Source organism: Manis pentadactyla, chromosome 8 (assembly GCF_030020395.1).
Source record: "Manis pentadactyla isolate mManPen7 chromosome 8, mManPen7.hap1, whole genome shotgun sequence".
In the NCBI taxonomy this organism is placed as follows: domain Eukaryota; kingdom Metazoa; phylum Chordata; class Mammalia; order Pholidota; family Manidae; genus Manis; species Manis pentadactyla.
This window is the reverse complement of record NC_080026.1, coordinates 29,070,756-29,087,808: the sequence shown is the minus strand read 5'-3', so window position 1 is coordinate 29,087,808 and position 17,053 is coordinate 29,070,756. Positions and strand designations below refer to the sequence as shown.

The window sequence follows — 17,053 nt, the reverse complement described above, 5'->3', positions numbered from 1 at the left end:
GGTGTGGGAGGGCAGGTGGGGAGGGAGGGAGAAGGGGATTGAGGGATATTGTGTTTAGTACACATGGAGTGGGGCTCGTGGGGAAGAGTGTAGTACAGAGAAGGGACATAGTGAATCTGTGGTATCTTGCACTGATGGACAGTGACTGCAATGGGTTATGGGTGGGGACTTGATAATGTGGGTAAAAGTAGTAACCACATTGTTTTTTCATGTGAAACCTTCATAAGAGTGTATATCAATAGTACCTTAATAAAAAATAAAAAAAACAGGCATGGCTTAAAAAATATTTTCTTTTTTAAGCAACCTTAAATTTATGTATTATTAGTTTGCCTATCTTGACAGGTACTTGTCTTTGAATAATAGGAACACACATAGATCCAAACAGTAAGGGTCTCTAAGGAAGGCAGAGTTTCCAGCAGCCAGTCCGATTTCCTAACTAGAAGTCTCCTTATCTTCAATCATCGAAAGCTGTATCTATCTTATCTTTTGGAAAATGACTAAAGATCACTAAAGTATCTTTCCCTATGGAATAAACTAAAGATTTCTCTTCAAATTCAGCAAGTTTCAAGAAAACACACGCACACACACACACACACACACACATACACAATTGGTAGCTACACAGTTTGAATAACTGCCATGCTGAGGCAAGCATTCCCCCTTCTTTGATGTTATGATGCATTTTTCATCTTTGTCATAATCATAATCACCTCCATTACCTCCCTTATCTCATATTTGCAGGGCTTTGATAAAGAGTCTCAAAATATCCATCAGGAAGAACATAATTTTGCTCTAAAATGGTTTGCATTCCACAGTAAATATTCCCACACCACTGAATCCATCTCTCTCTCATTCTCACTGAAAGTATTCATTTTTCTTTTTCCAATTATTTTTCCTAATGGAATTTGACTATGTTCAGATAGCCATCATTTCCCATACCCACCCCACCACCAAAGCCCATGTCACTCAGGAGACGCTGAATGTACTTCCAGATCTTAGAGTGCATTCTGATTAATACAAGTCCAAAGAGCACATGGTATACCCCGAGCAACTGATACTGCTCCAGGTATGAGAAAGAAACCTTATGTAGTGCTTTCAGACTGAAGTAATGGATTTATAGTCCACACTGAGGGCTAGATGTCTTACTTTTCACAGCTGCATGAGAATAAACATGTAATTTTGCTCAGGTGCTGCAGGCAACAGCCTAATGACCATGGGGCAGATGGGAGTAATCAGGGCTTAGCTATGGATGGCAGAGCATGGATGGAAGGAATGTGGCTCTCAGATGAGGTTACTTCCTAGCTAGAAACCATGTTTTTGAGCTTGCTTGCCAATAGATGTGACTATGTAACTAAATGTCACTCCTTGAATATAACCAAAATGATGAATGTCATGGCTGAGTTTTAAGATAGCAGTTGTGTCTTTCCTCTTTCTGATCAAAGATCAGATGATTCCGAGGCCCTAAAGGATGAAGGAACCATGAAATGGAAGGAGCTTCCATCTTTGAATCATCACATGGAGAAAAGCATTAAATTATTTCAAGATATCATTAGGGAACATTTCATTCGCAGTTAATTGTTTATCTAAATACATTCTTTTACTCCACATTTTTTTCCAGTTTTATTGATGGTTTCTTTTGCTATGCTGAGTTCTTCACTTTGATATAGTCCTACTTGCTTATTTTTCATTTTGTAGCTTATGCTTTAGGTGTCATATTAAAAAATTCATTACCAAGATCCATGTTGAAGAGCTTTATTCCTGTGTTTTCTTCTAAGACTTTCATGGTTTCAGGGCTTACATGAATGTCTTTAATTCATTTCAAGTTAATTTTGTCAGTGGTTCAAGATATGGGTTCAATTTCATTATTTTACAGATGACTATCCAGTTATCCCAGCACCATTTATCTAACAGACTCTTTTTTCCACTGAGTATTCTTGGCTCACTTGCCAAATATTAGCTGACTACATATGCTTGAGTTTATTTCTGGGCTCTCAATTACATTCCATTGCTGTTTGTCTGTTCTGCCAGTACCACTACTGTTTTGATGATGATAGCTTTATATTATAGCCTGAAATCAGGATGCATGCTGCCTCCTAACTAAACACAATTGTTACAAGTGCTTACAAAGACAGTATTTCACTAAAACTCAAAAAATACCAAGTAACCTCAACATTTGCCTTTTCCCTTTGCTTGATTAAAAAACTATCTTGAGCAAAAAACACTTAACAAAGAAAAATATCTACCTTGGCCCTAAATCCAGGCCAGTTTCTCCCAAGAAAAACCACTAGGAATCTGGCTCAAGGGACAGCAATTTTGGTTCAGTATGCTGCAAGGCTCAGCAGTCAAGCAGAACAAAATCCAATTCAGCATAAAAATTGACTGTTGTTTTTCATTTTTGTTTTTCTTGTTTCTTGGTTGAATATTATTATATTGTACATGGTAAAATCCTGAATGTTTATTATGCATGGAAGAATGGTAATATTCAAGAGGAATGGTGTCAAGTTGTTGTTAACTTTTTCCTTTCCTTTGTTGTATTTATAAACCAAGATTCTCTCAGTTTTTAAAATAACATTTTGTGACTGACCCACTATATACCTCAGATATTGCAAATAAAACTACTGCTTACTATTGAGTTTGTTTAAAATTTTTTGGTAAATGATATCTTCTGATTGTGATAATTGATATTTGATGGGCAAGTCTGTTATGCTCCAGTTTTATAGATCATATCATTATCTTTAATGCCCTGATCGATTGATACAGGAAAATTGTCCATACATTTGCAAATCAATACCATTGACTCATATTTACTTCTTGTTTTTGTGAAACTCAATGTAGAAGACAATTAGAGATAATTTTAAACTACTTGAATGTATAAAATTCTTTTTTTAATAATGGCACACATTCTCCCAGTATGTAAACTCTGGCAGAGAGTAAGAAAGCTTTCATGCCACTTGAGAACCATTTTATAAGTGAAATAATAATTTACTTCATATTACCCTAGACGCTTAGAAATATTCACATAGCTTCCAAAAGTGCTGCAGAATCTCATAGAATAAAAGCCCCTTCACATTCTCAAACTGTCTTTAAAGATAAAAATAGGGATACTATGAGTATTGTCCAGAGTTCCCCCACCCCAGCTTCTTAGTATTGCCTAAAATGTTAAAGAAAAAATAAAGACTGTCATTTCCCTTGAAAAGGGATTAAAAAAGTATTCTTCAATATGAGTTGTAAGAACCTTGGCTAGAAGACAGATTAAAGAGTTAGAAGAAAATATTTGTCCATATTCTAAATAGGTTTATCTAAGTGAAAAAAGACTTCTTGGTGCCTGGGAAGAACAAAGAAAAGAACAAGGGCTGCCCACGAGAAGGAATGTCGTGTGACAGTGGTGTAGTATATAATGGTTCAAAATCCATTTTTATTCTTGCATGTTAGCTTTGTCCCAGTTTCATTCCTGTGACCCTCTGTCTTTCATATGCCAATGGTAAAAACTCTATGATTGTCTCATTTGGGTGGGCATGTACCCCAGTTCTGACCATGAAGACATGAAGCAATGTTTGCTTTGGGAACTCTTCTACATCTGAGGGAGAAACAACACCTTTTTTTTTTTTTAACTAGATACCATATTTCTACATGGGATCCGTGGAACTTCAGTAGCCATCTTATGATCAGAGGGGAATTAGCCTGAAATGCATATGCCAAAGATAACATCACAGAACAAAGAGGTAGAAGGAACCCAGGTACTTAATAATATTGTTCTAATTTAAGCTATACACACTTGTTCTTCTGTTATTTATCAATTTAAGTGGACAGTATTAATAAGAGTGAGAACTCAGAGAAGAAATTTTTTTTATAGGGAGTGATTGGAAGGTTGGAAAGACATTGCATATGATTATCAGAAACAGAATAGTAAATAGAGTAATTTACAGATAAGTTTAACACACGTTGAAAACTTACAGAGTTTTGACAGAGCATGAGAGAGCAGCAGAGAACAGAGATGTAGAACATTTTGCATTATTTTGACTTTATGAATGATATGAGTCAAGAACACAGTGGGAGTTGAATCAATTTGGGCTGAGTTTCCAGTAAAGGCTGTACTGAACATAAACCACTCTAAACCTCTCTTCCATATTCCCAGGCTAATTGTCATGCAATAGACAAATCATTTGTTACAGAAGGAGACAGTAATTAAAGGTAACATCATACATGAATCTTCACTTGAGGAAAGTCTTAGAAAGAAATCTGGAAAGAAGTTGAACTTAGACAAAATTAATGAGAAAATTTTGTGTCATATATAAGACTATTAATACGGTTTATACCCTTGAGTGAGCCTTTGAAAGGTTCATAGTGCAGATCATGAAACACATACTTGCATATCCATGTTGTCAGGCCTAAAACCAACATATACTTTTTCTTCTTTTTATTTATTTATTTATTTATTTGTCTTTTTTTAAAATTAAATTATTAATATACACTCTTATGAAGATTTCACATGAAAAAACAATGTGGTTACTACATTCACCCCTGTTTTCATGTCCCCCCCATACCCTACTGCAGTCACTGCCCATCAGTGTAGTAAGATGCCACAGAGTCACTATTGCCTTCTCTGTGCTGGACTACGTTTGGCACACATGGTGTGGGCAGATCAGGGGGAAGACATTGCACCAACATATGCTTTTAACAATCCATTTTGTTTATCAAACTTTTTATTTTCTTGTAAAGAAACTTTAAGTACAAGATGTCTATGAGGGAAATTACAACAGGTCAATCCATAAATTCAGTAAATGATTATTGGAGCCATTAGAATGTCCCCATTTTTCTCTGAGGTTTTTATTTCCCCCTATGAAACAGAACATGCCAGAAGATTCTCAGAGAAACTAAGTGTGCAGAGTCTTCAAGAAACATAGCTCTCCTTGAACTATAGGGAAGTGCTTCTGATTGTGGGAATCTGTCATGCAGCTATATTGAAGTGGTGAATGAGGCTAGTAGATGTCTATATTTATGTTTGTATTTGTAACTATATCTATTATCCATCTATATCTAGTTTTTGTGGTTGTACATACAGAATAGTTCTTCCATAAAAAGTCAGGACTTATAATCTGTAACCTATCAAAAAGCAAATATGAATTTCAAAAAAATAGAGGTAATTATGAATTGCAGATGAGCACTCAATTCTCCAAGACTGATAACCTTTTTAACCTTCAATAAGGTTAAAAAGAATGCACAGGGGCATGTCTTCAGATGCTTTCTAATATTCAGACTGGTATCAACTGCAGAACCATCTGAATCCTCAAATCAGTAGATATGGGTAGTTGTTGGGGTACAGTCTATAGGTGTAAATTGCCCACAGTCTAGTCTGAAGGGTTTAACACCCAAAGGTCTGCAACAATTCTACTTATGTCCTATTGCAAGTGAATAGTAAATGCAGGCTCTACCTTATAACCCGGGCTGACTCCAGGAGCCACCTAACAGAAGTAAGGAGCTTGGTATCTACCCCAAGGATCTCACTGATGCAAAATCCCTTCCATGAGCACAGGCAAACCTGCTTCACTTTTTAGTTTCCCACATTCACACAGCATCTCAGATCAGAATTTCATTAGTCAGTCCAATTGTTTGATGGCTATTAACTGTGATTCTATCTTTAAATTTTTTAACTATGATTGTTTCACCAATAGTGCGTATCCAGTTGGATGATGGGAAAGAATATATTAACTATTAAATACTGTCAATCATTCTTGTGTGAATTCAAGTTCTGAGAGTTGATCTTTACTTCTCTGTCTCCTGCAGATGGCCTGCCCTTGAAAATAACAAAGGCCATATACTTCCCCACAGTCAGTACTGACACTCGGTCTTGAATTCACAGATAAATTCTAAATATCACTCTGTTATTCATTCTCTACAATCAAAAGCCCATCCTACAAAGGACAAAGGTAGACACTATACCTGGAAAATACTCTATTTCTGCTTTTTTACATGACATTGAAGTCTTCCCCTCTCTCAATTTACCCATCTCACATAGCTCTTATTGAGTGTAGGCTTTATACATGGTACCCTATGTCCTCTAAAACATATTTTTTTTTCCCAAATTGTCAGTTTCAACCTCAGTACAATCACTAAAATAGCTCTTTAATTGTATTATTTTCTATTACCATGCTTAGCATGAACAGAGCTCCTCTTTTGCAACGATTTAACATTGATGGATAAAACGCACTCATCTCAAGTTAAGTGTGATGATTTTAATTTAATAGGAAGCTCAGGGCCACACCTTATAACCACAGTTGTAAACTAGGTTCACTCCTGTCATCAGTTACAACTCTCACTAGGCCCAAATACTACTTTACTACTTTTATTACCTGGTTTGTCACTGAAACAATGTCATATTAAAAAATACAGTTCAATTGACAAAGGTAACTATGAAAGGATTTTATTCTTTACCTTTATCTTTGGAAAACCTTGAAGGTAAACCAAATACATTGTGCACAAAATTATTAAAATAATGTTTCTTCTGCTTCTTTCTTCCCAATATTCATAGTTGCTCTGTACTTCTCTCCTCCAATATTGTATATATACTTCATCTTTATTCTCAAATTATACCACTTTTTTTCTCATTTCCCTTCTTCTTTCTCAGTGCTTTATTATACAATAAATTTAGTCCATATAAAGTAAACCACTTAGGAGGGTTTGTAGTAGAAAGAGAACAGGGATGGAAATGAAAAGATCATTTTTAATGGGGTGGAATGTCACCCATCATTCATCATCTCACCTATTCACACTGGTATCATAAGTGTAGACACTATTAGTAGTTATTTTTGAGGCTACATGAAAAAGAAATCTTCATATATTCTGTAGCTCAGAAATTATGAAAGTGCTTTATATGTTTGACCTTATTTAGTCTTCACAATAGCCCCTTAGGGGAGGATTATCATTATTCACATTTTTAAGATGAGAAAAAAACGTATCAAGAGGCATCCAGAATCACACAGCTAGTAATGTGTGGAGCCAGGATTCGATCCTAGGGTGAGTGACTCCAGCACCGAGTGCTTACCTATTAAACAAGCAAAGCCCTAACAACCACTGCCTGAAGTGTTGTTTTTGATATTGGTTGAATGAACATTGATATGCTACCTTCCAACTCTATGACTCTATAGGAATATTTTTGGAAATTTCTTCAAGGAACCATTTCTTAAGAAAATATTGCTAAAATTTGAAAGAAAGAAGAAAACCTCAAGAAGCATCTACAGAAAATGAGCTTGAATTAATGAGTCATGCCAACATCTAAAAAAACAAGAGAACGATCAAACAAGGTTTATAAACAATCTCTTCTTGCCATATTTGGATTGGATTCTGGTTCAAATCATATTGAGAGTCCAAAGAAAATTAGTAGTCTATATTCAACCTATGAAGAACTAACTTTTTTTTTAAATTTGAAAAAGATAATGAAAGTGGTGTAATAGTCATTAGATAAAAACGGAACAGGAGGTCAAGAAAAGTGAAGTGAAAGGGAGAGCCAAATGTCAGATAGTTTTTCAGAGGAGCCTTTGGGGAAAAAGGCAAATCTCCCTCCATTTTCTTTCCTATTAAAGTCAAGATCTCGTCAGGTCAGACTTTTAATATATTCTGATGTGTTCTGAACTGAAGCCGTAACAGAGAGAGCCAAGGATACATCAGTGTATACAATTAGGAAAAGGCAGGAGAAATTTCGTAGGTGGCACATTGGTACTTTAATAAGTCATGCAGAGTTATTCTAGCCCCAGCAATTCAAATGGTTCTTGAGCAGGCCCAAAGGTAGAACTAAAAGGAAAAGCCTACTGTTCCTTCCTTAGATACCATCACATTAATCGAGCCAAATTTCTGCTATTAAGAGAAAAGTAAAATATATTTGAAAGTGTCCTATTGCAAGCAGCCTTATCTTTACAAAAGAGCAGAGCATTGTGTTCTCTGATTTTTATGATTCATGATTGAAAAACTGTGCTAGAGAGACAGGACAAACTCAAAGAATTCCAAAGAACCTATTGTGATAAATGAAACATGACAAAATTACATTTAAACAGTTACTAGGCCCAAAGGAATCCAGCAGAGAATAAGTGCAAATAATGTGGGGGGTTTCTACTCCCAATTCCTTTGACAGAAATACAAAATATGGTTCTTTCATGGAGTGACAGGGAGAAACAGGATGGTATTTAGGAACACAAAATATGTTACTGTTCAGAAAGGGAGGTGGTGTTCACATATATTTCAGATTGGCAGTTTTATCTGAAAAGGGTCTCTGTATCTTTGTTTTTTAAGCATGAGAAAGGATAAAAGTGGCAGGATGACAGAAAAACACAATAGCCTCACCTCTTAACATTTTTGACAGACGAGACTGTCTAAAGGCTAATTTGAAATTCAGTTAGCATATCCAGGGAAAAACACCCAAGTAAATATATTCCAACACAAAATTCCAAGAGAATGCTGTTAGCACATTTGTAAATTTCCAATTCTTTCTTACTACCCTTATCCAACAACACAAACAAATCAGTTTAAACACAACTTCTCTCACTAATGTCTCTTGAAGCATCACTGCAGTCAGATTGAGTCAAGTAACCATCTGCTGCAAATACAAACAGCGGTACATTCAAGAATCATATCATACAGCCTCCCTAGCAGAGTTCTTACGTGCAAGCTGTTCTTGTCAAAATCAGAACCATTGTGATGATGTATCTTAATATTCAATCAGACTTTAAGTAAAGAGTGACAAAAGTCCACATATGGATGACAGCTGTTTCTTCAGTAAATATTTTCCCATTTTTTGCATGGAGGCTTATGGCAGTTTAGGATTTTTCCATCAGACTTTTCAGCCTGAACTGCCTGGGGACAATTAAAACAATGACAAGGATACAATTTCAGTTTGTAATCTTGCTACAACTTACATCTGAAAAAACAGCTCCTCCAAGTAAACTTATCCAACTACATCCTTAGTTTGTGAGCATCCCTGCCTGATAATGACTGTGATGGAACCAAATTCATAGGGCTCTATTCATATTTGGCTCCCCCACTTCTAATAATATCATAACACTTATAAAATTAAAACATAATCCCTGCCTTGAATTGCTAATAATATTGAACAAAGTTGATGGACATTTAAACATTTATGACTATGTTTTGACAAATTGTAAAACATTAAGAAAAAAATGAATGAGCCTATTAGCTGAAGGAGATCAGATAAGATTAAGGCCTCTTTTTAATTTTTAAGCAATAAAATGGCTTGGAAAATCAGAAAATTAAAAAAAAGTGGAAGATTCTGATGAAGAACTCAGAAATTCCATAATAATATAGTGTTTGCATAGCAGTAGCTAGAAAAAAAGTCTCAACTAACAAAGACAGCCTTAATGTTTTAGTAGTACTCTTGAGCATGCATTATATACACATACACCCCACCCCTTTTATTAAACCTGAGTATTGTGCTGGATGTAGGGTTGCTAATAGTACATATTTAAAGTAGCATTTTTGAAGATTGCTAACTGCAAGGTCCACTGCTAAGAAACTTAACTATTCTCTTTAACCTAAAACTATCCTAGGCTCTTCTCAGGGACCCCAAAGCAATACTTGAGAGAATGGCAGGTTGTTTGTGTCTTAGGTTGGGCCTGCAATATTGATGTATTAAGGAGTTGGTAGTCCCCATTTTTTGCATGGTAAATTAGAGCCTTTCTTCCTTCCTGCAATGCAGTTGTTGAAACCAACATTTAAAAAAAAAAATGTTGAGCTTCTATTGTATTACAAAACTATCATCAGATTCTTGATCTTTTATTATTTGTTAATGGAAAGTATTTCATATCAAAGACTAAAAAGAAGAATTTCTTACCCTGCTATTGGGTCTACTGCTATCGCCTTAGGATTATGAAGCTCCAGATCAATCAGGGTGACACATACTGACCCGTTGTAATTACAAACAAAGATCCGGTCACTGACATGGTCCACAAAATAGAGATTCCTGGTGAGCCAATCAATCGCCATTTGTTGCACATCTGAAAAAACATACACACACAAAATCATTGAATCATAGGTGGAAATCTAGTACCATAAGCCTAAGAGTATATAAGTCAACCCACATCATGAGGGGATATTTCAAAAATATAGGTAGTTTTAGGATTAAAAAAAAAACTGCAAAGATAATTTTTTTGGTATGCCAAAATAAGTGATTTAATTATTTTGTAAAACAATAACTACTTACCAATCACTTTTTTCTTGCTATATAAGGATTGATAATGACCTAGATAAATGGACAAAGAGTTTCTAAATCCTAAAATATACACATGTGCAATAAAATCTTTCTTACAGCTTTTGCATTTGTCTAAAATAGTTCATTGACACCAAAGGACATAATTAATTCAATGGCACAGCTAAACTCTTCAGGAGTAAGAGGAGTAAACTTTTTGTGAACTTAAGGTAAATCCTTATTTTCAGATCTTCTTCTATTAAAAAAAGGCAGGGTAGAAAAGGTGGAAAAAAACAAATCCTTTGTTTACAAAATGTATCCAAAAATTGGAAATAAAGCAAAAGGAGGGATGATGTTCTTTCAATGAAATACATAGACTTATAACACAGGTCTGCTCAGAGATTAATTCTCTAGAGGGTGCTGTTAATAGTACTTCTGTGGTGATGGAAATATTCTGTGTTTATGCTGTCCAACAGCCAAATGCTATCTAACAGCCACTAGCCAGATGTGTCTGGTGAGCACTTAAAATGTAGCTAGTGTGGCTGGGAAAGTGAATCTTTATTTTTAATTTTATTTTAATTAATTCAAATTTAAATAAAAAAATATGTAGGTAGTTCACAGTTCTATGGCTAGTCCAGCTCCAGAAGAATCTATCTGTGTTTGACTTGAGTGTTTTCTATTTGATCAGGCCTGTACACTCTGAAATTTCAAGCTAATTTGTAAATATTTATCTGGTAGAAAGCAGAACCACAAAGGTTATGGTTTTATTACCTTGTGAGGCATTAACCATTTTTATATTTAGCTGACACATCTTATTTAAACATTCCTTTTCTTTAAAAATGCCTGTAAATATCCAATTTTAATAATGCTTTTAGCTTAGCAATATGGGGCTTGTTCCCTCAATAATGCTATATAAATAAATGTCCATATTCATTCCTTAATTGTATGACAGCCATATTTTTTAAATCTATTGGAAATTAAACTTTGATGCCTCCTTGTTTGAACTTACAATAGATCAATGATTCATGATTGACTAAGCAGTTTCCTTCTGCAATCTGAACCTAAATAGTCTTCCTACTCTATGCTTCAAAATACTTCTTAGTAACATGCTGCTTCAGTTAATGATATTCCCTGAAAAGAGAGACTAACGTGAACACATGTACCATCATTATCATTAACAACAGTATATTGTCAGAGCAAGGTAGAGAAAGCAACGACTTTGTGGGAATTTCTATCATGTCCTTATAAGGACAAGCAGGAAGTGTATTTTGCCATTCATTGGATATACATTTTTAAACTACTGATTACAGTTTCATTCCTGAATTTCATAGTCTGTACGTAAGCATTTAAATGTTCCACGAACTACATGAAGCTTTTTCTCAACCAGTTTAGCAACCAGACTTTCTAAAAATCGGAACTACTTCTCTATCTCCAGAAATCTGGAAATGCATGCTTTGTTTTTTGTTCTTTTTGCATCTTATATCAGCTTGAGCACAGAACCCACTATTTCAACTGTCATTTCAAATACCTTGGGTTCAGATAAAGTATGTGCCAGAGTCCATTCAGTGACCCATCCCTCATGCTAGGCAGCAGGTTGGTTCAGTCTATGCAATTGTAATTTCAAAGAACTGTTTGACAGCATTCACACCTTCTTTCAATTCCTATCACTGCAGAAAGATTCTCTGCTACTGAAACAATAGGTATTGTTAACAGCCATCCAAGTCTGAAGCAGCAAGGTCTCACTAAAGAACCTGATAATTAGCCAAACACTTAGTAATTGTGGGAATTGGTTTTGTTTCCTTTTCTTATATTTGAAGTTTCTGTCTGCTTTAGTGCAAGTTTTATTAAGATTGGAGAATTAAGGCAATTAGACAAAGAGTTCAAGTATGCAAGCCAAAAGATAGACAGAGATAGATGGATAAGTAAATAAATTTGGTTAAAATGATTTGAACATTTTAAGAGGTGAATTTTCTAGACAACGGACTCATTATTTCATGTTCATTTTGCTGAAATATAACAAAGTTCATAGGAAATTGCTGAAGATAACTGTAATTTTATGTCAGTAAGAAAAAATTTCTATGTTTTTAGTAACTTCTTTATTACTTTACTGTTACCACAACAAAATTTTAAATATGTCTTTGCTATTATGTTCTCTTGTTGCCTTCTATTCATTCTACAATCAAACTTCACTGTTCTCTTGAAATGGCTCTTAATGTTATTCAGAATTTCCAATTGCCAAAAGCTCCTCATATCTACAAAATAATCTGAATATCATATTGGCAACATTTAAATAATAATGCGAAAATATCAAAAGTCCTTTAAAACTTTTAAAGTGTCCTGTATAAATATAAATAATTATTAACAATGTTATTAAAACTCAGTATTTGTTAAGTCTGAAATTTAAAGTTGTACCCAGTGGAAATTAATTTTAAAAATTCAAGGGCAAAGTAAAACAAACCAAAAAAATGAAGATGACAAATACTTATGAATTGGATAAAAAATGGTACATCAAATTTTTTCACATCATAAGATAAGTAATTAGCTACCAGAGTTGAATGTAGAAATTAAATAGTTTTAATTCACTAAAACATATATTTAGTGTTTATGGATTGACTTGTCTCCCCTCAAAATTCATAGATTGATGTTCTAATCCCCAGTACCTCAGAATAAATGTAAGTGTACTTGGAGATAAAGTCTTTAAAAAGATGACTAAGTTAAATGAGACCATTAGGGTGGGTCTGAACCCAATCTGACTGCTGTGCTTATAAAAAGAGATTAGTGTGGGAAGCCTGCACATACCATCTGCAAGCCAAGGAGAGAAGTCCCTAGAGGTGTCCAACCCTGTTGGCACCTTGATCTTGGACTTCCAGTGAGAAAATGGATTTCTGTTGTTTGGGCAACCCAAACTGGTATTTTGTTATGGCAGCTCTGGCAAAATAATACACCTACTCAATTACTATTCAATAGAGTAGCCCTTGCCACAAAATTATTGACAACAAAAGTCAAAGCAAGATAAAATGAAAAGGATGTGTGCATCTCATTTCAGTGTCATGTGGGAGCATTGTCTAAAAGGCCCCTTCAAAGATTAGTCAATTCTCCTGTGGAATACACTTTTGTTTAACTTTCAATTTAATATTGACTAAGTCCTGATCTCTCTGAATTTAGACATCAATTGTACATTGACAAATGGCAAATAATTTTTGTTCAATAGAGATGCAAATGATTTCCATTAGGTAGTAAAGATAACTCCAGTTTTATTGTCCTGTACAACACTAATTAGTTTTATATTTAACTTTACAATCTTGAACCAGCATTTTTTTCTTTTCATGAATTATAAACACTTCAGCTTTTCCCATACTTACTTGAACCAGATTAACCATCTTGCTTATTAATGAGTTCATTAATGAGCTAAATGATTCATTAACATGTCATATTTTTATGAGTCATGTTTTTAATTGTTTGAAAATTACACATTGAAAAATTTTAGTATTTTTTTTCTTTGTTAATTGTTTATTATATGATCTTTGACCAGCCATATTTAAATGTCTACATGGATTAGAAAGATAAATAGGCAAAACTTGTTAGGAGGGATTATGACAAACTTAGATAATGGCCTAAAAATATGCATCTACTCAATTCACTGATTTCATTCAATTCACTTCTCACTTTCACTGATTGTTGTGATAGAGAAATGCTTCATTGTTTCAAAGAAGCCCAAGATACAAATTTCTGAATTTCAATTAAAGTTTTCCTAATTTTTAAATATGGCAAACCAATATTTAGAAACCATAAAGTAAAAAACTGAAGGAACAAAACCACAGCAGACTCACAGAACCTAAGAATGGACTAACTATTACCAAAGGGAAAGGGACTGGGGTGGATGGGTGGGAAGGGAAGGATAAGGGGAATAAGGGGAACTACAATTAGCACACATAACGTAGGAGGAGGGGGCACAGGGAAGGCAGTATAGCACAGAGAAGACAAATAGTGACTCTATAGCATCTTACTATTCTGATGGACAATGACTATAATGGGGTATGTGGTGGGACTTGATAATGGGGGGAATCTACTAACCACAATGTTGCTTATTGGATTGTATATTAATGATACAAAAAAAAAAGTTAAAAACAAACTAGAACACTAAAGAAAAAGTAAAGTATTTTGCATATCAAACAAAATCTCTCTGCAGCTACACTGGATCAAAGTCCTATACTAGCGATTCTACCAAAGCAAACACTCTTTTACTTCTGCCTAACCCTCTACCTACAGTATGCTTTTGAGAGTTACTAACACCTATAGAAGTCATTGTTGTGACATTAAACAAACACAATATCCCATTTAGAATGTAGTCAGGGGATTAAATCAGACAACAAACATTAAGAATTCAGTACAATTACATGCAGTAGGTACTCCACAAATATTAGTTACCTCTTAGAGGAAATTAATGGACTGCCTTTTAGTTTATTTCTTTGTGACTTCTTGTAGCATTAGATAAAACAATTAATTAATTAATGATAAGATAGACCCTCAATGGTTGTGATAATTTTAAAATATGCCCTCTAACGTTTTTATACTCCTCCTCTCTTAGGAGGTGGAGCTTACTTCTCCCACCCTTTGAATGTGGGCTGTTTTTTGTGACTTTGTTGTATTGAACAGAATGTGAGAGAAATGACAGAGTGTAATATCCAAGGGTAAGTCATAAAAGGCATTATAACTTCTATATCTCTTCTCTCTCTCTGGATAACCCACTCTGGTGGAAGTTGGCTGCCATGCTGTGAGGACACTTCGGTAAGCCGGTGTAGAGGCCCACGTTGCAAGGAACAAAGGTGCACTGTCAGCAGTCACAAGAATGAGATTGGAAGCCAATATTCCAGGCCCAGTTAAGCTGCTGGATGCTTGCAGTCCTGGTTAACATCTTGATTACAACTTCATGAGAAACCCTATGACAGCCCCTTAGTTCAGCAACTCCTCAATATCCAACCCACAGAAAACATAAGATAATACACATTTGCTCTTTTTTAAGCCACTAACTTTTGGAGTAATTTGCAATGCAGCAACAGATAACTAATACAGTAGTCCAATCCTTGTAGCTTATAGAGCTAGATTTTGTTGGCTTCCCATTATTTGCATGTCTTCTTAGGACTTATATGTGAACTAAAATTTCTATACCAATAACTGTTTTGGTTACCTTAAATTACCTGCAGTGCAGCTTAACATTAAAAAACAGATGATATTCCATAAAGGCTCATAAACAAAGACTGGGATAAGTTGTCTTAAAAAATATTTTGCTCCACTTTTACAAAGTGTGGTTCTGTACTGACACAACTGCATTTGTGCATATCTGGATCCCTTATCTCATCCCCTTCCTAGGAAGGACAGAGTCAGTTAGTTTTAGTGTCATGAAGGAAGTTAAAGTAATAACTTTTGTTTTCTTACAGAGTGACTGTCAGAGAAAGATCCTAAGAAGGATGATATCTGCACTGATTTCAGAATAACAGGATGTTAACCATGTAGAGATCCAAGCAGGAATGAGCTTGGCTCATTCAAAAAATGAGGAATAAGGGTGGGAGCTGCTGTGTCATAGATAAAGCATGGATGACTGAGGAAAGATGAGGAAGCAGAGATTGGCAAGGGCATGTAAACTGCAGTAAATTATAAAAATTGCATATTGAAACCAGGGAGTCACTTTGTTTTAAATATAATTTTTTTTTCTTACACAGTTAATGTATATGACTTAAAAAGTCACACAGCCTATCAAGGCTTACAGTTAAAACCAGCAGTGTCCCCTTCACCTCTCTCTACCCTCTTCTAATTGTTTTAGTTTTCTAAATTATATTTATTTCCATAATTCTATAGAACATGTTTCTACTATGATTTTAAAGTTTTTAAAGTTTATATATAACCCATTGACTTTCCACTATACAATATTAGGTTTAATTCCTTATACCCTTACACACTTTTTTTCTTCTCATCATCCCACAATCTTTTAAGTTAAATTAATATTCAGTGTTTATATAATTATGACTATAATTTGACATGCAAAGAAAGTAGTTTAATATGAATATATCTTTCTTCCTTGAACAACCTTTTTTTAAAGCATTCCGCATTGTTTATCATTCATTATTGCATAATTCTATGAAAGAACTCTAAAACTCCTCCCTAAATGGAAAAACAAACAAACAAACAGAAGAGTAATCTATTAAATTTTTTGGATTTTGACACCCTTCCTGTTGTTTGTCATCCTCTTGTTGAAACGTGTTTTGGTTTGATGGATAGCCAGTCTGGGGGCTTCCTTTTATTATTCCAGAGACCAACTGTTTAACTGCTTCAGAAATCGAATACTCCCTTTTCTGTTAAAGTAGGGAATAAGAAATCGCCTAGCTGTGAGGACTGGGATAGGAAATCTAGCAGCCTGGCTATTCTCAAAACAGGTTCTAAGCTAATCCACTTTTTACTAGCCTGCCCGGGACCCCATCTTCAGAGGTGCCTAGAGCCTCTCATTTTTGACCCTTTATGGGTTCTTCATCTTGATACCCATCTGTACTCAGCAAAGCAGAGAAATATTAAATCTAATTCATTTATCATATAATCATCTGCTCTCTATTGTCCAAAATTATCTCACAGGTTTTGCCTCCTCTTTGTTTTTGTCTTTTTGGGTTAATACAATTAAACACATTTACTTACTGTATTTACAGTGGAATTCCAAAAATGAACAGATAGAATTAAACACTTTTGTTCAATCTTCAGTTTTTAACAGAAAGTCCTAGGGGACATTTTCAAGAAGGGAAGTTAGACTTCAGTTTAGCATTTTAAAAAGATCATTCTGGCTGCTGTGTGGATAAAAGAGAATGAGTTTGAAAG

The 17,053-nt window shown here is 34.7% G+C and overlaps 1 protein-coding gene across 1 annotated transcript in view; it reads right to left on the bottom strand.

The window, feature by feature from the left end:
* LRP1B (LDL receptor related protein 1B) overlaps nucleotides 1–17,053 on the bottom strand; it is a 1,911,502-nt gene that overhangs the window by 968,435 nt on the left and 926,014 nt on the right. The window contains exon 7 of the mRNA XM_057505633.1: nucleotides 9,839–10,001. Coding sequence (XP_057361616.1) covers nucleotides 9,839–10,001 — 163 coding nt within the window. The remainder of the gene's footprint in view (nucleotides 1–9,838; nucleotides 10,002–17,053) is intronic.